The sequence below is a fragment of the Taudactylus pleione genome, unplaced genomic scaffold (genome assembly GCF_031769625.1).
Source record: "Taudactylus pleione unplaced genomic scaffold, aTauple2 ptg000125l, whole genome shotgun sequence".
NCBI classification, from domain to species: Eukaryota; Metazoa; Chordata; class Amphibia; order Anura; family Myobatrachidae; genus Taudactylus; species Taudactylus pleione.
The window spans coordinates 6426022-6448720 of record NW_028284527.1 but is presented as its reverse complement, the minus strand read 5'-3'; the positions used below and the strand labels follow the sequence as shown (position 1 = coordinate 6448720).

General features: G+C 49.8%; 1 protein-coding gene across 3 annotated transcripts in view; it reads left to right on the top strand.

Annotated features, from left to right (window-relative positions):
• Positions 1 to 22699, top strand: part of NUP133 (nucleoporin 133) — a 238180-nt gene that overhangs the window by 77223 nt on the left and 138258 nt on the right. For all 3 annotated transcript variants that reach the window (XR_015878408.1, XM_088472517.1, XM_088472518.1), the window contains exons 8-9: positions 3706 to 3776; positions 11926 to 12073. Coding sequence is in view for 2 of the 3 variants with exons in the window: in XM_088472517.1 (XP_088328643.1) it covers positions 3706 to 3776; positions 11926 to 12073 (219 nt within the window). In the remaining variant the exon portion in view is untranslated. The remainder of the gene's footprint in view (positions 1 to 3705; positions 3777 to 11925; positions 12074 to 22699) is intronic.

Below are 22699 nucleotides of genomic sequence, written 5' to 3'. Positions count from 1 at the left end.
GTGGAATGGGCTGCCCCATCTGCTCAGATCCCAGACGATGGGCCTCTCCCCGGCGGTTCGCCTGTCCCTAGCCTGGTGGCTACAGACATCACACTTAGACAAGGGACGCCCCTTTTGGATCCTGGACTGGGTACTCCTCACAACGGACGCAAACCTCCGAGGGTGGGGCACAGTGACCGGCCAGCACTCCTTCCAAGGCCGCTGGACTACAGCTGAGGCGGTTTTACCAATCAACATCCTGGAACTCCGAACCATCTGCAGAGCTCTAACACTGACTCAGGATATTCTTTAGGGCTGGCCAGTACAGCACCTCGGCAGTGTTAAAGAATGGTTATGAAGCTAGTCAGGGTGCTAAATTTCTGGTCACCTGGTGTAAATGTCTGTATTTAATATATACTTACCTTTTCATTTGGACAATAGTAGTCCTGGTTCCTTTTATATGTTGCAGTGCACATTCTCAATGTAGGTTTGATTTGCCAAAGGTTATGAAAGCAAATAAATAAAATGTCTAAACAAAAAAAACAAAAAAAAAGTGACTAATGGATCTAGTAAAAAGATCTATTTGGTGTATCCCCACTCACTAAGTAAAGAGGTGTTGCTTCCATCAAGGTATCTTTATAGGCTGAGGCTGGACTACTATTAATTAGTCATCTCTGGCCTCTGGAACATGTTTGATGCACAATCTGCCAGTAGCAGAGGTAGCGTACCTCACTTACACTAGTGGACAGGAAAGTAAAGCTTATAAAGGTATCTTTGTAAATCGTTCACAATGATGCTAACCGATACTCACGAATAAGTGAATACAATCATGTAGAGGTTAGATAGTACTGTATTAAAACCAGTGGATTTATTTAAACCCCTTACGCATACTTTTGAAAAACGCCACGGCATTGGCCTACCTCAATCGCCAAGGAGGCACTCTAAGTCAGACAGCAATGCCAGAAGTGTCCCGCATTCTCACATGGGCCGAACTCCATCTACGCAATGTTCATCCCAGGAATTCTCAATTGGGAAATGGATTTCCTCAGCCATCACGACGTGCATGCAGGAAAGTGGTCTCTACAGCTAGAAGTATTTCAGCTCCTGGTGGACAAATGGGGTCTACTGGATGTGGACCTTATGGCCTCGAGACACAACTTCCAGTGTATGGAGCCAGGACAAGGGACCCTAACGCTGCCCTCGTGTATGCATTATCTATGAAGTGGACCTTCCATTTGGCGTACCTCTTCCCTCCAATGTCCCTTCTTCCCCGGGTTCTTCGGAAATTCAAACAGGAAGGGGGCACAGTCCTGTTGATAGTTTAGACTTGGCCCAGACGTCATTGGTACTCCTATCTTCAAAGTCTCTCCATAGACATTCCTGTTCAACTTCCTCTTCGACCAGACCTATTGTCTCAGGGTCCCTGTCTACATCTGGACATGGCCTGCCTGTCTTGAACGGCTTTGCTCTTGAGACATCCATCCTAAGGGCTAAGAGATTTTCTAGCTCTGTGGTCCAAATCAAGCTCAGAGCACGTAAACCGGCCTCAGCCAGGATTTACCACAGAATTTGGCATTCATATTTCCAATGGTGTGCTCCTAGAAACTATGACCCTCATATTTTTAAGGTTTCTAGAATACTTGCCTTTCTTCAGAATGGATTGGATCTTGGACTCCGCTTAGCATCTCTGAAAGTGTACGTCTCTGCTCTGTCCATCTGGTTCCAGCGCAGAATTACTCCTCTACCGGATGTTCACACCTTTCTACAAGGTATTCTACGTTTACAACCTCCCTGTGTCCTTCCACGCACTTCAGGAACCTCCTTTCGAACCCTTGGAATCAGTGGATGTAAAGTGGCTCACTGTGAAGACTGTTTCTTCTGGCTATAACATCTGCCTGTAGGGTATATGATTTAGGGGCGCTTTTATGTCGCTCCCCCTTTTTGATCTTTCATCAGGACAGGGCTGTTCTTAGAACATGCTCGGGCTTCCTTCCCAAAGAGATTTCTCATTTCCACATTAATGAGGAAATTGTGGTTCCGGCCTTTCAATCACCAGACCTCTCGGCGGGTGAGCCCTATTTGGATGTGGTCTGTGCTCTGAGGATCTACATGGATCATACAAATTTAATCAGAATATCAGACTCCCTCTTCATCTTACTTGGATTCCATAAGAAGGGATGGCCAGCTAACAAACAGACTCTGGCCAGATGGCTTTGCATGACTATCTCACAGGCTTACATGCAGACTGGCCTTCCTGTGCCGGCTACGGTATCTGCTCATTCTACTCTCTCTGTGGGTCCCTTGTGGGCAGCTTGGCGTGGCGCCTCTAACAACTATGCAAGGTGGCTATGTGGTATTCTGTCCACACCTTTATTAGGTTCTATACCGTCAATAAATTTGCCTCTCAGGATACTTCCTTCGGGTGCAGGGTTCTCCTCTCAGCTCAGGAGCATCCCTGGCCTTTAACAACTGCTTTGGGACATCCCCATTGTCTCTCCTGTGGAGCCCTATGGACCCTGAAGAAGAAAAGCAGAGTTATGGTAAAAAGTACCCTTGTTAACTCTTTCTTCCAAGTCCATAAGCTCCACAGGGCACCCGCCCTGATGGGTTTTTTCTCTTGGTCACTTCTTTCCTTCTCTATGTGAGAGTGTGATTCTTCAGTGTACTAGTTTCCCTTCTTTCATATCCTGCCGTGAGCTTGTTAACAAAACTGAGGTGCCCTCAGGCTGTTGTCGTGGTATAGGGGGAAGGACCGGAGCACCCTGAGATTGAAAAGCTTTGTTGTTGGTCCTCCAAGTCCCACCTACTCCCCATTGTCTCCCCTGTGGATCCTATGGACTTCGAAGAAAGAGAGTTAACAAGGGTATGTGCTTCCATAACTCCTCCTTTTTCAAGTGGTGTTAAGCCGCTACCTCTTGCCATATCTACCGCTGTCCATAAAAGTATAGTGCAAGTTTGGATCCAGAGCAGCCACTCTTCACTTGATCTATTCTTCTTTTTTTTTTTCTTTCTTTTTTTTTTTATTATCTTTCGCATGGACTGGTTGAAGGCGTCTCTCGTACTAGAAGTTTTTTTGCTATTTGGGAGAGCTTTATTGACACCCTTCCTTGTTCCTCTAAGGAGCTCCTACAGCATTGTTTTGGTACCACTCTGTGGTACGAAATGCGTATATGTTTAAATGACGAACCCATTTCTTTTGGCCCTCTGAACTCTGCGTGTCCCCTTTTATTTGTTATCCTGCAGCTCATAGGACATTGGAGGTGGTAATTATTCTGCAGGAGTTATCTATGTTGTGTTCTCTTTCCTTGTTCTAATATAATTTACTTTCTTGTATTGTACTATGATTCTGCCAGCGAAGTCTTCTGTAAAAACATTTTGGAGTGTTTTTTTTTTTTTCTTGTACAATATTTTCTCTATATATACTCTCTGGTACTATGCAATTTATCTGCTACCTTCCTGTATCTGATTGTAATTTTATTCCTACCTTTCCTGTGATTGCCAATGCCCATTTTTATGACTTTACTCCAGTGTTTCCCAAATTCAGTCCCCAAGGCTCCCTCCAGGTTTTAAGGATAGCCATGATTGAGCATAGGTGACTTAAGTAGGAATTGTCCAATATACCGCCTACTGTGTACCTGGCCTAAGTGATCAAAAGCCAAGACCACTACTGTAAAATATAAAACCAAAGACACTTTAACGCATTTAAATGTATCTATTTCTTTATAGGGTTCTGAAAGCAACTATGAAGAAATTAAAGAAAGCATCAACATTGCATATTTGGATTTAAATCAGAACATGTGAGTTTCTTTGACTACATTTGTTTTTAAATTGAGGTATTGGATCTATTGTTCAGAAACCCAGTAGCGAAAAGCAGTCAAGAAAGTAAAAAGTGTAAATGATTACTGCTGCTAAAGGTTTATTATACAGTCAGACATGATTGCCATGTTCTTCTTCCAGCAGTGAAGAACACTGGGGAAAATGTAATGAGGGAAGGAATGGAATTGTTGCCATCATTTTTGTTATGTAATTTAGAGCATGTATTGTCAGACATGGTGCTGCAAATTATGGAAAAACTCCCCATCCTGGAAACTCTTGAGACCCAAGCTTTCTGGATAAAAGATATTTAGTCTGTATAACAGTGAAGTCTGCAATATTCTTTTTGGTAGTTTCCTAAGTTTTGGATTGGGGGTGCTCTGCTGTAGCACAATCACATTAGGCAATTGTTTTTACTCAGTAAAGCACAGGTACCTTGTTTTCTGCTCTATTCTTCACAGCCTTGCATTGGAAATGTCTTAACTATGAGTACATGGATCGTTTAGTTGGTTATTAAAACTTCAGAAACACCCAGTAGACAGCATATTAAACCCCTAACCCCTTCAGCGCTAGACTCTTGAAAACCCACCCCTTTTAGCAGTACATGTACTTAGAGCACTGTTGCCATTATCCCAACACGGTTGTTCTGCTATTTAGAGCATTTTAATTGTGCTGTATAACTGTACACATGCTGCTTTTACCACTATGTTTAAAGTTTAGAATGCCCACACCAGTAATCGCGCTGAGCAAAACAATGTGTGGGTCCTGGGGACCCCTCACTTTAAAAAATTGGAGTCCTACACCATTGTTTCTGGATCCCATCACACATTATGGGGGGTTGAAGGCAGGCAGCAGTTGGAACAGTGCTTGGGGCAGGTAGCAATTGTGGTAGAGGTGACAAGCAGCAGTTGAGGTATTGCTGGGGGTAAAGGCAGGGAGAAGTTGGGGTAGAGCTAGAGGGGAGTAAGAGCAGGCAGAGTTGGGTGTAGGGGAAGGTAAGTGCAGACAGCAGTTGCGACAGTGCTGGCGGGGAAGGAGGGGGCTTGGGGCAGGCAATACTTGGGAGTAGGGAGAGGGCAACGGTAGATTGCAGTTGAGGCAGTGGTTACCGCCTTCCTCCTGCTGCGAGCCTCCGGGGTCACTGCTGTCCGCCTGCAGCCTCCTCCTGTCCCATGCTGTGTCCATCTCGGGGACGGCTCCAGGTATACTAGCACCCTGTGCGATAAATTATGAAGTGTCCCCTCCATAATTATATCCATGATGATTAATTTTATTAGTAGTATTATTGTATTTATTAAAGAAAAAATACACACACATACATTGGCCACCACAGGGAATAAAAACAAACACAGCAGGCTCAGGATATAAACAGTATCATTAAATGAACAGTAAAGCCATAGGGTAAAACAGGTGAGCACAACCAATGTGGCACAGTGACAGTGATGCCTACACAAGTAATAACAACCCAACAGAAGAGTAGTATAGTAAATTGTAAATGTCCCATAGAGTCCAGACAGAGAGCAAGCGAAGCTAGTAGTGATAAAAACAGCCTCACTGGAGGTTCTGGGCAAAACAATGTCCACATGCAGAATGCAATGGGGGCCAAAGAGAAGGAGGGGGGTAGGACAAGTGACAAAGAAAGGGGTAAAAGAAGACAAAGGAGGACAACAAACTGGGGAATTGTAGGTATAAAGAGGGAGTGGGACAATTAGCAGAGGAAAAATCAGAACAGTGGGGACTGCATAGGCATTTCCATAACCATGAGGTGAGGAGGGAGCAGTCCAATAATACTTGGTACTGCAGAAGCCAATAAGCAAGAGGCGGGGCTTTAGAGCCATGGAGCCCCAGTTCCCGGCACGGGAAACGAACACAGCCCCAGCAGGAGACTACTAATATCAACCAGAGCAGGGGCAGGATCGAGACTCCAATGGGTCACTGCATAATCTTCAGCCTTCTGGAGACTGAGCAGGTTGGCAAGTTTTGATGAAGGAAGGCTGTGACAGGCTGCATTTGAATCATACAGCGATTGACTGAGGAGATGCTTACCGCAGCTATTGGTTAAGGAGACGCCGCCGATTTTTGTTGAGAAAACTCAGCTGGCGGCGAGTGGTTGAGAAGACGCCGCCGGTGGCCATTGGCTGCTGTCCACAGTGTGTCCTGCAGGACCCAATCAATTTTAAAAACTGGGTCTGCTACTTCCTGCACCGCGTAAAAATGCGCGTATATTGCAATCACTGCCACACAGTTAAGAAGCTTTCTACATCAGGTTCCATAGGGGGTCCACAGGGTTGACCTTGGGGTATAGCTGGATCTGGATCTACAGGCACCATGCAGTTAAAGCTTTGCTGCTCCCAGGATGCACTGGGTCCATCCTCCTATATACCCCGCCACAGGCACCTCAGTTTTAGTTGGTATCAGGCCGGAGTCGGGTCACCCTAGCGCAGGGGGGCTGCTGGGCTTTAATTTATTTTTATTTTTGAAACACTTTTTTTTGAGTGTTAGCTTCAGACTGGACGTCATTGGACGTCTAAGCTTGCCGCTCCTCAAGCCCCGCTGGCGCCGCAAAGCCAGTACTGATCTGGGGATCGCGGCGGGATCCCAAAGCCTGCACAGGCTCAGGGATCTCCCTGGACTGCTGCTGGACGCGCCTGGGAGGAGGTAAGCCGCGGGTCGCTGCTTGCGGTGACCCGTGGGTATGCACATGCAATCCTTTGCCTCCGGTCTCTTGGGATAGACCAGACGCGCTAGTAAGTGGTGGCGGGCTCCCCCTCTCAGGCATACCCTGCCAGACCGCTGGACCACCAGGGGCAAACTGCCGGTGAGCGGGAACTGGCTTTTGGGGGTTAAACACTAGCCAGGGGAGAGAGCCTTCCCTGTTTAGCGGCTCCTCCCCTCAGTGCGCCTTTTCTCATGTGTACTGGCGACGCTGAGCTGTTTCCTCCTGTGGCCACTCCCCCTCTGAGGTCTCTGGTGGCCATCTTTGCAAGGGTGGGCAGTGCAGATCTCTCCAGTGCTGTGTGGTCGATCCCCCTGTGTACCTCTCCCCTTCAAAAGGGTAGTGTACACAGCGCTATAGCTCTCCCAGACACTGAATCTGGGAGGTTGATTGTAGTGACAAAGTGCGGGCTGTTTTTACTTTCTGCATTGTATGTGACGTTTTGCTAGTGCTGACTGTATCTGCTGTATTTCTACTGTACTGTCAGTCTATACCTATCCCTTTCCTTCTCCTCCAGCCCTGGCAGGTGTGTGTGGGAAGTGCTTTTCAAGGACCTAACCTATATAAATTCACATATTTGTGAGGTCGGTCACATACTGTTGTGTGCTACACGTTGCCATATTTGTGGACTTGTGTGGTGCACACTGGTCAGCGGCAGCTTCCCTGATTGTTTTGAGGCCTTACCCTTTAATGGGGAAATTTAATTCGGTCGTGACCTTGACAAAATTGTGGAGACCTTAGCAAAGTCTAAGTCGGCATTTTTAAATTCATCTGCTGCACCTTCTAAACCTCGGACATCAGCCTTTCGGTCCTTTCGGACTCAGAGTAAGTCCAAGGGTCAATCTTTCCCGAAACAGTCGTCAAACAAGACTGCCCCTAAACCAAAAAAGCAAGCCTGGAGCACTAGACGTCCGGCTTCCAAACCCGAAGGTAAGCCTTCAACCTTATGGGACGGGCCTCTCTCTGGGGGATCCCAGAGTGGGGGGCCGACTTCTTCGCTTCGACCAATGCTGGTGCAATACAACCACGGATGCTTGGGTACAAGAAGTGGTCTCCCAGGGGTAAGCCCTGTCCTTCCGGTACAGACCCCCTCAGCATTTCTTTTGCACGTGCCTTTCCCTAGACAAGACCAAGGCGTTGTTAATCCAGGAAGCCATAGAGTCCTTGCTGAAAGCAGGGGTAGTTGTTCCCGTTCCGCTGTCTCAACACGGGACGGGTTACTACTCTTCTCTATTTCTAGTTCCGAAACCCAATGGGTCTCATCGGCCCATTCTCAACCTGAAATCATTGAACAAGTACCTCAACGTGCCTACGTTCAGGATGGAAACTTTGCGTTCCATCATTCTGGCTATGGAACCGGTGGATTATATGGTCTACCTGGATATACAGGACGCCTACCTCCATGTTCCTATAGCCCCTTCACACCAGCAGTATCTGAGGTTTGCTATACAACATCTTCACTACCAGTTCCAGGCTCTACCCTTTGGTCTTTCCACAGCTCCGAGGGTGTTCACAAAAGTGATGGCTGTCATGACGGCACATCTGCGCACCCAAGGTATACGGCTTCTGCCGTATCTAGACGACCTCCTATTGCTGGTCGGCTCTGCGGAGCTCCTTTTACAACATCTGCACTTGATGATCGCTTGTTTCCAAGTGCACGGGTGGCTAGTAAACTGGAAGAAGTCCTCTCTCATTCCATCACAGAGGATGGTTCATTTGGGAGCCCTTCTAGACTCCCGTCAGCAACGGATCTTCCTGACTCTGGAAAAGGTTGCCTCTCTACAGCTGTGAGTGAGCAGTTGTCTAAAGAGTTCCCAGGTGTCAGTGCACTCGGCAATGAGAGTTCTAGGGTCCATGGTGTTGACATTCGACATTGTGGAGTATGCCCAATTCCATTCCAAGCCCCTGCAGGGGCTGATTCTATCCAAGTGGAACGGGTTGCCTCACCGAATCAGGAAGCAAATGCTTGTATGGCCTCTGGAGGTGCGCCTATCATTGACCTGGTGGCTTCAGACAACTCATCTCACCAAGGGCTCACTTTTGGATCCCGGACGGAGTCTTTCTCATGACTGATGCCAGTCTTCGGGGTTGGGGGACGGTGCCTGGTCCCCTTTCACTTCAGGGACGTTGGACAGCGGAAGAAGTGGTTCTTCCCATCAATATTATCGAACTTCGGGCCGTGTACAGGGCCTTCCAGTTGTCCGGTCACGTTCTTCATGGAAGAGCAGTACAAATTCAGTCTGACAACGCCACCACAGTGGCGTACAACCGTCAGTCGAGCAGCGATGTCGGAGGTGTCACACATCCTGTCTTGGGCGGAGTGCCACCTTCTGGCCATCTCTGCAGTCTTCATTCCAGGAGTTCTGAACTGGGAAGGGAATGGTCCCTTCATCCAGAGGTCTTTCAACTACTCTTGGACAAGTGGGGACTGCCAGAGGTGGACCTCATGGCTTCCAGTCACAATTACAAAGTGCCAGTGTACGGGTCCAGGACAAGAGACACCGGCGCAAGCCTAGTGGACGCGCTGTCGGTGAAATGGACATTTCAACCAGCGTATCTCTTCCCTCCGATAGCCTTGCTGCCTCGGGCCCTTTGAAAATTCAAACAAGATGGCGGCATGCTTCTGCTGGTGGCACTGCTTTGCCCAGACTTCCCTGGTACTCTGATCTTCGGAGTCTTTCCATCGATGTTCCGTTTCTTCTGCCTCAACGTCGGGACCTGTTGTCTCAGGGGCCCTGCCTACACCCGGACCTGGGTCCGTCTGTCTTGACGGCGTAGCTCATGAAACATCAGTCTTGAGAGCCCCGGGGCTTTTCCAGCTCAGTCATCGGCACAATGCTACAGGCACGTAAGCCAGCTTCCGCCAGGATCTACCACAGGGTGTGGCATACTTATTTTCAGTGGTGTGAGTCCAGGAATTACGATCCTCAAGCGTTACGGTTTGGACTTGGGTTTATGCCTCGCTTCACTGAAAGTTCATGTGTCTGCACTTTCTGTATGGTTCCAGCGTAGAATCGCTACTCTGCCTGATGTCCGTACCTTTTTTCAAGGTGTCCTCCGGATTCAGCCTCCCTTTGTTCCACCAGTGGCTCCTTGGGATTTGGCGGTGGTCCTTTTGGGCCTTGCAGAGTCCTCCATTTGAGCCTTTAGAGTCGGTGGAGCTAAAGTGGATGACTCTGTTTTTCTCCTGGCAATTGCTTCAGCCAGAAGGGTGTTGGAACTAGGCGCTCTCTCTTGCCGTTCACCTTTTCTAATTTTTCACCAGGACAGGGCAGTTCTTCGCAGTCTCTAAGTTCCACGTTAATCAAGACATTGTGGTGTCGGCATTCCAGTCACCTGATCTCTCGGCTGATGAGGCTTCCTTAGATGATGTTCGTGCTCTCAAGGTTTATATTGATCGCACTAGTTCCGTTCGCAGGTCTGATGCTTTTTGTCCTCGTTTGGTTTTCATAACAAGCAAACTTTGGCCCGTTGGCTTCGTTTAGTTATTTGTGAGGCTTATTCCCAGACGGGGTTACCTGTTCCAGCCTCTCTCATTTCAATCGGTCTGTGGGTCCCTTGTGGGCTGCTGGGCGTGGCGCCTCAGTTGTTCAGCTGTGTACAGCGACCACTTGGTCTTCCATACAGACTTTTCTACGATTCTATAAGTTTGACACGTTCGCCTCTCAGGATGCATCCTTCGGGCGCCAGATTCTCCTTTCAGCACAGGAGCGTCCCCGCCCTTAGTTGAACTGCTTTGGGACATCCCCAAGGTCAACCCTGTGGACCCCCTATGGAACCTGAAGTAGAAAACAAGAGATATGGTAAGAACTTACCTTTATCTCTGTTTCAACGAGGTCCATAGGGTCCACAGGGTGCCCGCCCTGACTCACCTGGCTTCAAATGGGCTATGTGGCTGGTCACCGGTATTCCGTCTCCCTTTCCGTGAGCATGATTCTTGTGTGTTGCAGTCTTCCTTCTCTCTGTTTTTATCTCCTCCGGCCTTGGCTACTTACCAACTGAGGTGGCTGGGGGCAGGGTATATAGGAGGATGGACCCAGTGCATCCTGGGAGCAGCAAAGCTTTAACTGCGTGGTGCCCGTGGATCCAGATCCAGCTATACCCCAAGATTAACCCTGTGGACCCTATGGACATCGTAGAAACAGAGATAACAAAGGTAAGTTCTTACCATATCTCTTGTTTTAAGTACCAATACAACCATTTTGGGATATCTGCCCTGACATATCAGTGACTGTCAGAAAAATGACTACATACTGTGACAATTAGTTTTAAAATACGCACTTCCAAAAGAATTGTCATGAGCATTGAAACAGAGGGATTGCTGGCCATACATACTATGGCAATTGACCTGATATTGAAGCAGAGGTACATAACCACAATGCATATAACAAGGGCCGTAACTAGGGTGGTGCGACCTGTGCCATGGCACAGGGAACCGCAGGGCAGGGGGCACTGTAAATTTTCCTGTTTTTATTATCATTCTCACATGTAGCTTCCTCTTCTTTTATCCCCAGCATCTCCTATCTCTTGAGAGATGAGCTGATGGGGTGAGGGAGCTTCATTGATTGCTTTCTGCATAGAATGTTTGTATAATATGTGCTACAATGCTTCTACTCCATGGGTGATTTCAGTTCATAATCTGCTCCTGCAGTGTCTTCACATAAAAGCAGTGGAACCAAAAGGAGGCCTCAGTGATTTTGATACGGTTTATGCATATTAATAGAGGAAAATGTAAAAGGATAGAGATAGAGATAGATATATATATATATATATATATATATATATATCTCTCTCTCTATATATATATATATATATATATATATATATATATATAATATATATATATCTATATATCTATCTCTATCTATATATCATAAATGTAGCACAAGTATTATAGACTTTTAATAGCTTTTTATACACTGTGATCTTCTTGCTGCTTATGAGTATATACAATTCTCATTACATCATAAATAAGTCCTAATAACGGTCAATGAAAGAGAAATCACTTTAGATATAACGCTGTCATGTAAAAATAGATATAAGCAAAGTGCAAGCAAACATTGATTACATGGTTGTGTTAAACACCTTAACAGTGCAAAAAATTGGATTTAAACATACGGACATATTGTAGATTGTAGTGGGTAAATTTACTAAGATGGGAGTTCTATTTATGAAGTGATGTTGCCCATAGCAACCAATTAGATTCTACTTCTTATTTATCTAGTACCTAATAGAAGATAATACCTGCAATCTGATTGGTTGCTATGGGCAACATCATTTCTTAAAATAACTCACATCTTAGTAAATTTACCCCCAGTTGTTTGTTTATTTTACTGTGTGGCTGTGGGATTTGTTTTCTTCTAAACATACAGGATTTTTGTGTGTGTGAAATTTCTTCTCCTTCCTCCTTAAATCAGTGATGGTTTGGTCATTCTGGCTGCTGCCTGGCATCCCGATGATGATCCCTGCCTAAGCTATTATGCACTTGTAACTGTGAAGGATGAAGGCTACAACTTTTCTGGTGAAATCAATGTTGAGGTCACTCAGTTCAACCCTCCGTTTCAGGTGAGTTTTTATGCATTACAGTTCTTGTGAGCTGACCCAATGGTTTTATGTAGCAAAAAGGCATAACCATGTTTTCTACTTCAGGGTCCATAGGGTATCCACAGGATACCTTGGGGTATAGGTGTGACGTCAGTCGCAGGGCACCAAAGAGTTAAGCTTTCAGCCTCCCAGGATGCACTAGGTCCCCCTCCTATACCCCGCCCCCGGGCCAAGGCACCCCAGTTTAGTTTGGTGCCCGGCCGGCGTCGGGTGCACCTGTCGGAGTGGGGGCTAGAAGAGCCCCTGAAGCTTTCTTCAGTGCAGCTGTGGCTGCACATCTGGATGTACAGCATGGACAGTCAGTCCTGACGTCCATGCTGTCTTCCCTACACCCCCGCCGGTACCAGAACGCCGGTACCGATCCGGGGATGCTGGTGAGCATCTGGGGTCACAGCTAGCGGTGACCCCAGATGTTCCGGACCATGGCCCGATCCAAGGGGGACAAAGGTAAGCAGCGGGGTCCCGCGGTGGGTCCCCGCTGGTCACATGGTCCTAAGTCCCCAGGCAGGGGGCTCCCTGGGGACTGGCTGCAGCGTGGAGCCAGGTACTGAACCTGCGCTTTCCACTACCCCCTGGGACAGCGGACCGCAGCAGAGCGGTAGCGCTGCGGCGTCCCAGGGGTTAAATGCATGCCAGGGGAGCGCGCCTTCCCTGTCTCACAGCCGGCGCCTCCCCCGCTGCACACAGCCCTCTCTGCACTGTGCTGACTGGTCCTGTGTCAGCGCTCCTCCCCCAGGCCAGCTTCTCTCTGCTCCTCGGCGGCCATCTTCTCTGCAACGCATGGTGAACGCTGCTGGAAGCCTGGAAGGAAGCATCGTGGTCTGGGTCCCCCCGCATACCTCTCCTCCGCTGTGGCTCAGGTCTGTGTATGCAGCGCTGTGTCCTACCAGGCCCTGTGTCTGTGTAGTTGAGTGATCAGCGCTGTTAGTGCAGGAATTGTTATTTCTCTGCATTGTATGTGACTGTGCTAGCGCTGCTGCCTGTAACTTTATCTTCTCAAAACTGTCAGCTTTATTACTGTCCCTGTTCTTTCGGCTAAAGCCCTTGCGGTGCGGTGCTGCAGGGTGGTCTCTCGCCTATTTAATACTTAATTGGTGAGAGAGGTCACATACGTGGTGCCATCATGTCTGAAAGTGATTTTCCCCTCCGGCTACAGTGTACCACGTGCATAATACCGTTAGCGGAGGGGGAGGGTAGCGCGGAGGGCCTTTGCCGGCAGTGTTTGTCCATGGCGCGGCCTATTACGGTTACAGCATCGGTACAGGAGCCGCCCTGGGCTTGTTTCGCTCAGGCATTAACAGCTTTAGTGGGCCAGTTAGCTCCGCAGCCCGCGTTTACTCCGATGGGTTTGTCCCAGCAGTCTGTGGTGTCGTCACCCATGCAGGGGTTCCCACGACAATTGGTGGTACCCCCACAGTCTCCCTATTTCCCCGCTTCCGGGTTCTCAGGAGCCAGCGTGGGTTAACTCCCTGATGAGTTCTGTACAGCACTTGTCGGATGTGTTGCAAGGGGAGTCTGTGATGCGGCCTCATAAAAGGCCGGTGGCGTCTCTGTCCGCTCCTTATGAGGATGACGAAGGGACGTCTGATGATGGGGAGATTCTGGATCCTTACGATCAGGAACCTCTCCATACTAAAGACGCTGATGCTAAGTCCAAAGTATATATTCCTGGACTTATTCGGGCGGTCCGCACAGCCTTGGTGATTGAGGACGATGTTCCCCCAGCGGCTAAATCTAAGTATGCCTTTTTCAAAGATGTGAAGGGCGATGCCACAGTCTTTCCTCTTTCGGGTCAGTTGGTGGACCATTTAGAGGAGGCGTGGAAACAACCTGGCAAAAGATACCAGCCGCAGAGACGCCTGGTGGTGGCTTATCCGTTCGCGGATAATTATTTTGCTAAGTGGGAATCCCCTCCACAGGTGGATTCTCACGTGACCCGTCTTGTCCGTAGTGCCACATTGCCGATGCCATCCATGTCCTCCCTTAAGGATGCTACGGACCGCAAGGTAGAAATCTGCCTAAAGTCCGCTTATTCCCTTGCAGGGGGGGCAGCACGGCCGGCTATGGCTATTTGCTGGGTTGCCAGAGCGATGGAGCGCTGGGCGGATTCATTAGAGGCTTCTTTTGAATCCGACTGTCCGGCCGAACAGGCGGAGTTGATTGGCAATCTCCGTGATTCGGCCACCTACATCAACGAGGCGGCTCTAGACATTAGTACTCTGGTGTCTAGAATTTCTTCAGCAGCGGTAGCTGCTCGTCGCACCTTGTGGCTGCGATCCTGGAAGGCGGACGCAGATTCCAAGAAAGGTCTGGAAGCGTTGCCGTTTACCGGAGAAGTTCTCTTCGGTCCGGATCTGGATAAGATTGTGGCCACGCTGGCGGCAGCCAAATCTGCTTGTCTCCCGTCGGCCGCTGCTCCTTCTGGTTCTGGACCATCGTCCTTTCGGTCATCTAGGGCCCAGGGCAGGCCCAAACCACAGTCGTTTCCTCGACAGGCTGGCCCTAAGAAATCGGTCAAGCCCCGGAAACAGGCATGGAGTACCAGACGTCCGGCCCCCAAGCCAGATGACAAGCCTGCGGCCTGACGGTCCGGGCCTCCCTTTGGGGGATCCCAGGGTGGGAGGCCGCCTGCTGCAGTTCTCCCGGTGTTGGTCGTTCACTACGACAGACACTTGGGTTCTGGAGGTGGTCTCCCACGGGTACGCCCTCTCCTTCCGGCACAGACCCCCGGCTCGATTCTTCACCACGGGTCTACCATCAGACCGGAACAAGGCTACGGAGCTGCGGAAGGTATTGCACACTATGCTCCAGGCTGGAGTTATAGTGCCTGTTCCATTCTCCCAGAGGGGCCAGGGTTTCTATTCAAATCTATTTTTGGTACAGAAACCCAATGGGTCATATCGTCCGATTCTCAACCTCAAAGCACTCAACAAGTCTTTGCGGGTCCCGAAGTTTCGGATGGAGACTCTACGGTCCATCATTTTGGCGCTGGAACCTGGGGACTACATGGTGTCATTGGACATACAGGACGCTTACCTGCATGTCCCTATTCTTTTGCGCCATCAAGAGTTCCTTCGGTTTGCAATCAGCAGCGACCACTTCCAGTTTCGGGCGTTACCTTTTGGCCTGGCGACAGCACCACGTGTTTTCACCAAGGTGATGGCGGTCATGGCGGCTTCTCTGCGGCTGCAAGGAGTCCGCATGTTGCCGTACTTGGACGACCTGTTATTGGTGGCAGGATCTGCATAGCTCCTGTTACACCACATGGACCTGACCATTGCACTGCTGCAACGGCACGGCTGGCTAATCAACTGGCAGAAGTTCACTCTAATCCCGTCTCGGAGGATTCTGCATCTTGGAGCCTTATTGGACTCAGGACAGCAAAGGATCTTCGTGACGGAGGACAAGATCTCTGCTTTACAGTCAAGGGTGCGCAGTTGTCTGCACAGCCGCCGGGTGTCCTTACACTCGGCGATGAGGTTACTGGGCTCCATGGTGTCGGTGTTCGACATGGTGGAATACGCCCAGTTTCACTCCAGACCTCTGCAGCACCTGATCCTCTCCAAGTGGAACGGCCTGCCTCAGTCTCTGAAGTTCCAGACGATTGTGCTCACCCCGGAGGTTCGCCTGTCCCTTGCGTGATGGTTAAAGACGACCCACCTCAACAAGGGACGTCCGTTCTGGGTCCTGTTGACAACGGACGCCAGTCTTCGGGGCTGGGGAGCAGTTTCGGGTCCACACTTGTTCCAGGGCAGGTGGACGCCGACAGAAGCGGAGCTTCCAATAAATATCTTGGAACTCCGTGCGGTCTTCAATGCTCTCCTGCAGGCACAGCGGTTTCTCCAGGGTCACCCGGTGCAGGTCCAGTTGGACAACGCTACCACCGTGGCCTACATAAACAGGCAAGGAGGAACTCGCAGTCGGGCGGCTCTCGTAGAGGTCTCTCGGATCCTGGTTTGGGCGGAGCGCAATCTTCCGGCCATATCAGCGGTCTTCATCCCGGGAGTGCTAAATTGGGAGGCGGACTTTCTAAGTCGCCAGGACGTTCATCCAGGGGAATGGTCCCTGCACCCGGACGTTTTTCAACTACTGGTGGACAGGTGGGGTCTTCCAGAAATCGACCTCATGGCGTCCCGGCACAACAACAAGTTGCCGGTGTACGGGTCTCGCACAAGAGACGAAGGGGCGTCTCTGGTGGATGCTCTGTCCGTCCGGTGGATGTTCCGGTTCGCATACCTGTTCCCTCCGTTTTCCCTTCTTCCACGGGTAATCCGGAAATTCAAACAGGAAGGAGGGACGCTCCTGTTGATAGCTCCCGCGTGGCCCAGACGGCACTGGTTCTCAGACCTTCAGAGTCTGTCCGTGGACAGTCCTCTGCGGTTGCCGCTACGACCGGACCTTCTGTCTCAGGGTCCTTGCCTTCACCCGGACCTGACTCGGCTGTCTTTGACGGCGTGGCTGTTGAGATGGCCATGCTGAGGTCCCGGGGGTTTTCCAACTCTGTGGTGCGTACCATGTTACGAGCTCGGAAACCGTCTTCCGCGAGGATATACCATCGCGTGTGGCATACGTTCTTCCAGTGGTGTCGACCGAGAGGTTCTGCACCGCGGGAGTTTCGTCTGTCTCGGATTCTCGCCTTCCTGCAAGCGGGACTAGATCATGGGCTTCGCCTTGCTTCTTTGAAGGTACAGGTTTCGGCCCTATCTGTCTGGTTTCACCGTAGGATTGCTACAATCCCGGATGTGCGCACCTTTTATGCAAGGTGTTCTCCGTATTCAGCCGCCCTTTGTTCCACCTGTGGCGCCTTGGGATTTGGCTGTGGTCCTGAGGGCTCTCCAAGGACCGCCGTTTGAACCACTGGGCTCAGTGGATATTAAATGGCTAACAGCTAAGACTGTTTTCCTTCTGGCCATTGCTTCGGCCAGACGTGTTTCTGAGTTAGGGGCTCTTTCTTGTAGACCCCCTTTCTTGGTTTTTCATGGGAACAGGGCAGTGCTCCGCACTCGGCCCGAGTTTCTTCCCAAAGTTGTTTCCCAGTTTCATGTTAACGAGGAAATCGTTGTTCCGGCCTTTAACTCACCGGGTCTTTCCGTGGGTGAGGCCTCTTTGGATGTTGTGCGGGCCTTAAGGACTTATGTGGACCGCACTTCTTCGTTTAGGAAGTCGGACGCTTTGTTTGTCCTCTATGGCTTCCGTAAAAAGGGTTGGCCTGCTTCAAAGCAAACTTTGGCAGCCTGGATCCGTATGGCTATTTCTGAAGCTTATCTTCATGAAGGCCTACCGGTCCCTCCTTCTCTGAAGGCTCATTCCACTAGGTCTGTGGGTCCTTCGTGGGCAGCTCGACGTGGTGCCTCGGCAGTTCAGATCTGCAAGGCTGCTACGTGGTCTTCTGTCCATACCTTCGTGAGGTATTACAGATTTGACACCTTCGCCTCTCAGGATGCTTCCTTCGGGCGGCGGATTCTCCTTTCTGCACAGGAGCGCCCCCACCCTTAAAGGATACTGCTTTGGGACATCCCCAAGATATCCTGTGGATACCCTATGGACCCTGAAGTAGAAAATGAGATATGGTAAGAACTTACCCTTGTTATCTCTATTTCTACGAAGTCCATAGGGTTCCACAGGACTCCCGCCTTGTCGCACCTGTGCTGCAGATGGGCTTTGCTCTGGTCACCGGTTTTCCGTCTCCCTCTGGTGAGAATGTGATTCTTGTATGTGTCCAGATCTTTGTTCTCTCTCTTCCTTCTCCTCCTCCGGCCTATGGCTTGGTAACTAACTGAGGTGCCTTGGCCCGGGGGCGGGGTATAGGAGGGGGACCTAGTGCATCCTGGGAGGCTGAAAGCTTAACTCTTTGGTGCCCTGCGACTGACGTCACACCTATACCCCAAGGTATCCTGTGGAACCCTATGGACTTCGTAGAAATAGAGATAGCAAGGGTAAGTTCTTACCATATCTCATATTTTTTTTGTCTGTTAAATAACTGGCACTTTACATTGTAGGGCAGACTTGCCAATGCCGCCATGTTGTTAATACAAGTCCTCTTTGTCGTCTGGAATGCAAATCCATTCTACACTGTTAGCATGAACAGATTGTGATGTTAATATATTATGTTTTCTTCTTCAGGGCCCATAGGGATCCACAGGGATACCATGGGGAAAATGTGCTTGGAGTGATCCAGGCACCAAACAGTTAAGCTTTCAGCTTCCAGGATGCCCCAGGTTCTCCTCCGCATATACCCCACTCATGGCCATAGTCATTCAGTTGTTCGTTTGGTGCGGTAGGATTCAGAAGCACCTTTTTAACAGGGGGACTGCTCAAGCAGTCCCAAGCTTTAATTGTATGTTTTATTTTGTTTCTGTTATAGAGTTAGCGTACTAAGATGCCTGCACTGCGACTCAGTCTACCTCCGCCAGGCCGCAACACCAGTAACGTCTCTGGTGATTTCAGCGGGTCACTGCAGAGCTTGATAGCGGCGACGTCGGGGCCCGCACTGCAATCGGATGAACGGAGATGTCGGGTAGGGCGATTCCTCGCTTACAGTGAATTGTGCGCCGCAGTCCTTGCTTCCTCGCTGGATTCGCATCGGAAGGAAGCCCCTGCAGTGAGGTCCCGGGGCCATCCGCTCCCTCAATAGACCACCGGGGCCTTATCGTCTGACGCTGGGGATCGGCAGCAGACTCTCCTGCTGCCATGAGGCCAACGTACCCGGCCGGTAGACGCAGCTTAGGGGAGGTAGGCTCTCCCCCGGTAGTTCCTCCCCCAACTCAGACACAGATCCATCAAAGGTTTTCCCACATCTGGGTCGCTCCTTCTACCCTCCTCATGCATATGAGACGTTTTGGGTCAGTCTCGCTGTATACCTCTCCCCTGGGTCAGGTATATAGTGCTCTATATCCTACCATGATTTGAGTAGCTTATTCAGAGCCCATTGCAACCAAGTTGCATATGCATTGTATGTGACTTTTGTTGGTTGCTGTGTTGATGTTGCATATTTATTTCTGACTGTCAGTTATAACTATCACTGTTTTATCGCCTCATCCCTCTGTTACAGGTGGGTGTTTTTTTTTTGTTTTGTTGTTTTTTTTTCTTTGTATTTCAATTTTACTAGTTGTTAGTGAAGGCTGTCACAATTACATTTTATTGTTACCTTTTATAATTTGATATGTCAAAAGGTAAAGGGAAACATGAGGTTGAGGCCCCTGTGCTGGTTTCATGCAAATCCTGTTGGCAGGATTGTCCCCTCAGGACTTTATACAGGATGGTTTGTGTGCTGTCTGTTATAAAGAACCATCTTACCAGTCCAGTCTGCCAGCCCCTGTAAGGGAGCATCTTGGGTGTCCTCCTTGTCTCAGGTGATGATGCAGCTAGTGGATCGTTTGGCTACTCCCAAGCTGCTCCGTTTAATAGGATACCCACAGCAGTTTTCAGCATGCTATGTTTGCCCCTACTATACATCCTTCTTGGATGGATGTTTATGCCCACTCAAGTCAGAGTATGGCTCATTCGGCTGTTGCGAGCAGACCGGTAGTCACTAAGGCGCATAAGTGGGCGTTATCTTTTTATAAGTCTGCTCAGCATGTAGATTCAGACGCATCATCAGATGATGCACCGGGTTCATCTCCAGGGTCTATCTCGGGAGAGGACCATCCTTCTACAGGGGATGTCCCTTCTTTGAAGAGTGCGGTCAAATCAAACCTAAATATACAGGATAATGAGCCAGTACCTAGACAGCAGAACGTGGTAAAAGCAACTCGCTGAACCTATGGAAGAGGCATGGAGTAAACCAGATAAACTGTTCCATGTTACGAAAAGAATAGCATCTTTGTATCTTTTCCCAGCTACTGAATGGGAATGGGATTGTTATGTCGGCGGCTGTTTCAAATCCCGAGAAGGCTAGCCCGGCAGGACTGAACCCTGACAGCAGAGGTAAGTAACCCTAGCCCTCCCCTTCCCCCCCTAACCCTAACCCTCCCTTAGGGGTGCCTAACCTCTCCTCGTTAGTGCTTAAACCTAACCCCCCACCCCCTCCCTGCACCCTAAACCTAACCCTCCCGGGGGGTGCCTAACCCTAAACCTAAAATCCCCAGGCCCCCCCCCCCCCCATCCCCGGGCAGCGACGATCGGGATGGCGAAGGTCGGGGTTCCGGCGTCGGGATTATGACAGGCGTCGGTATCTCGATACCTGTCATGAATCCCTAGCCGGCATTCTGCCATCGGGATTGTGACTGGTGGCCTCACATAACTACCTCCCACTGAATGTACTAAGTGGGAAATCCCTCCTACTTAGGATGCTCATGTGACAAATTTAGTCAGGAATGCTATGTTGCCTATTCCATTAGCATCTTTTCTTAAAGATTCTACAGACAGAAAAATTTGAACATGTCTTAAAGCAATATTTTCATTGTCTGGAGCTGTTACTGGACCAGCTATGGCCGGGGCTTGGGTATCCAAGGCTGTTGAAGAATGGACAGGGGCATTGGAAAACATGCTACCAAATACTACCAGAGAACAGCTGACACATCTCCCACATACGGGAATCATCTTCCTATTTGGGAATCACCTTCCTATTTGGGAGAAGCTGCAATAGATGCTGGGCTCTTAGCTTTTATAGCATAGCCCGCCTCTGTTGTGGCTCATGGAGCCCTTTTGTTAAGGTTTTGGAAAGCTGATATGGGGTCAAAGGTGGCTCTGGAATCCTTAACTTTTTTATGGAAACATAGTATTTGGAGCATAATTAGATAAGATAGTGACTACTCTGGCAGCTTCAAAATCTGTGGGTCTGCCACCAGCAGCTACATTGTCTAGGCAGTCTTCTTTTCGGTCCTTTCGTCTTCAGGGATGAGAAAAAGGACAGTTTTCCTCCAGGCAGTCTAGTTCTCGCAGGACCATCAAGCCGCAAACTAAGAGGTCCTGGCGTCCAAACGTCCAGCTTCTTAGCCGGACAACAATCTCTCTGGGCCGCCTCCTTGTGGATCCCTGGTTGGGAGGGCCGACTTCAATTTGCGGACTACTGGCATCAAACAGATGCCTGGGTCCGAGAAGTGGTCTCTCGGGGGTATGCTCTCATTTTCTGGAAGCATCCTCTCCAGAAGTTTTTTTTTTTTTGTAAAATTCCCCCTATCAGAGCCTATTGAGGCCCAGGCCCTACAGGAGGCCATTCACTCCCTGCTGCAGGCAGGTGTGATAACCCTTTTCTTGTTGAACCACAGGAACCAAGATTATTATTCTAAATCTGAAAACCCTTAAGTTTATCCATGTATCCAAGGCTCTGATTCAGAGCCGGACGCTCTGACAGAGCGCTCGCTCTTAATCAGGGCCGTCCTTCCTGATTTTAGAGTGGCCTCCTGGCCGCTTGTATAGCTGTGGGTGACCACCCACAGCTTATAGCGAGGGGCCAAAAAGATGGTCACGATGGTCAAGACCATCGCGACCATCGGGCTTGCGACGAGATCCTTGTGGCAGGGTCTCGTCTGCCACAAGCCCTGGAGTGCTTTTGGCTCTATCCGAGCCAAAAGCACTCCCACTGACATCACTTGTGATGTCAGTGGGGCCGGCCCCAGACGGTAGGCGTTTCCATGGGAACGCATCCGTCTGGCCAGGCACGCCCACCAAAGGGGGCGTGCTGTCACTCACCATCGACAGCATGCCCCCTTTGTAGCGAGACCCATAGCGACGGCTTGCCCGTCGCTATCCGGGTCTCGCGCAGGCGCACGACTGAGCCGGGTCCGTCATGCGCATGCGCACTGGCCCAACATCGACCCGCTTGCGAGCGCTCAGTGCTCACGAGCGGGTCTGAATCAGGCCCTAAGTTCCGTATGGAGACTCTCCGGTCAATTATTTTGGAAATGGAACCTGGGGATTTTTATGGTTTCCCTGGACCCTTTCAGGGCGGATGGACAAATTAAGGAAACTCATCTGCCCATAAACATTTTGGAGTTTCAAGGAGTATACAAGGCACTTATCGGGGCACAGGACCTGCTCCAGGGGAGGCCAGTCCAGATACAGTCCGACAACTCGACCACAGTAGCCTATCTCAATCGTCAAGGAGACATGCAAAGTCACGCTGCCATGAGGGAATTGACAAATGTTTTGATCTGGGCAGAACGTCATCTTCCGGCTATCTTGGTAATATTCATCACGGAAGTCCTCAACTGGAAAGCGGACTTCCTAAGTCGTCAGGACATACACGTCGGAGAGTTGGCTCTCCACCCGGGGTTTTTTTTTTTCAACTCCTGGTGAACAAATGGGGCCTCATGGCCTCACATCACAATCACAAGGTCCCCAGGTACGAGTCCAGAAACAAAGACCCTTCAGCCGTATTTGTGAATGCACTGGCAGTGAGATGGGACTTCAAACTGGCGTATCTCTTGCCTCTGATTTCCCTCCTCCCAAGGATCCTCAGGAATTTCAAGCAGGAAGTTGGAACAGTGATGCTAACAGCTCCTGCTTGCCCAGACACCATTGGTTCACGACATACGGAATCTATCCATAGACACGCCGTTTCCTCTTCCTCTAGGGCCGGATCTGTTAGGGCAGGGTCCCTGCCTGCATCCAGACTTACCCCGTCTGTCTGACGGCGTGGCTCTT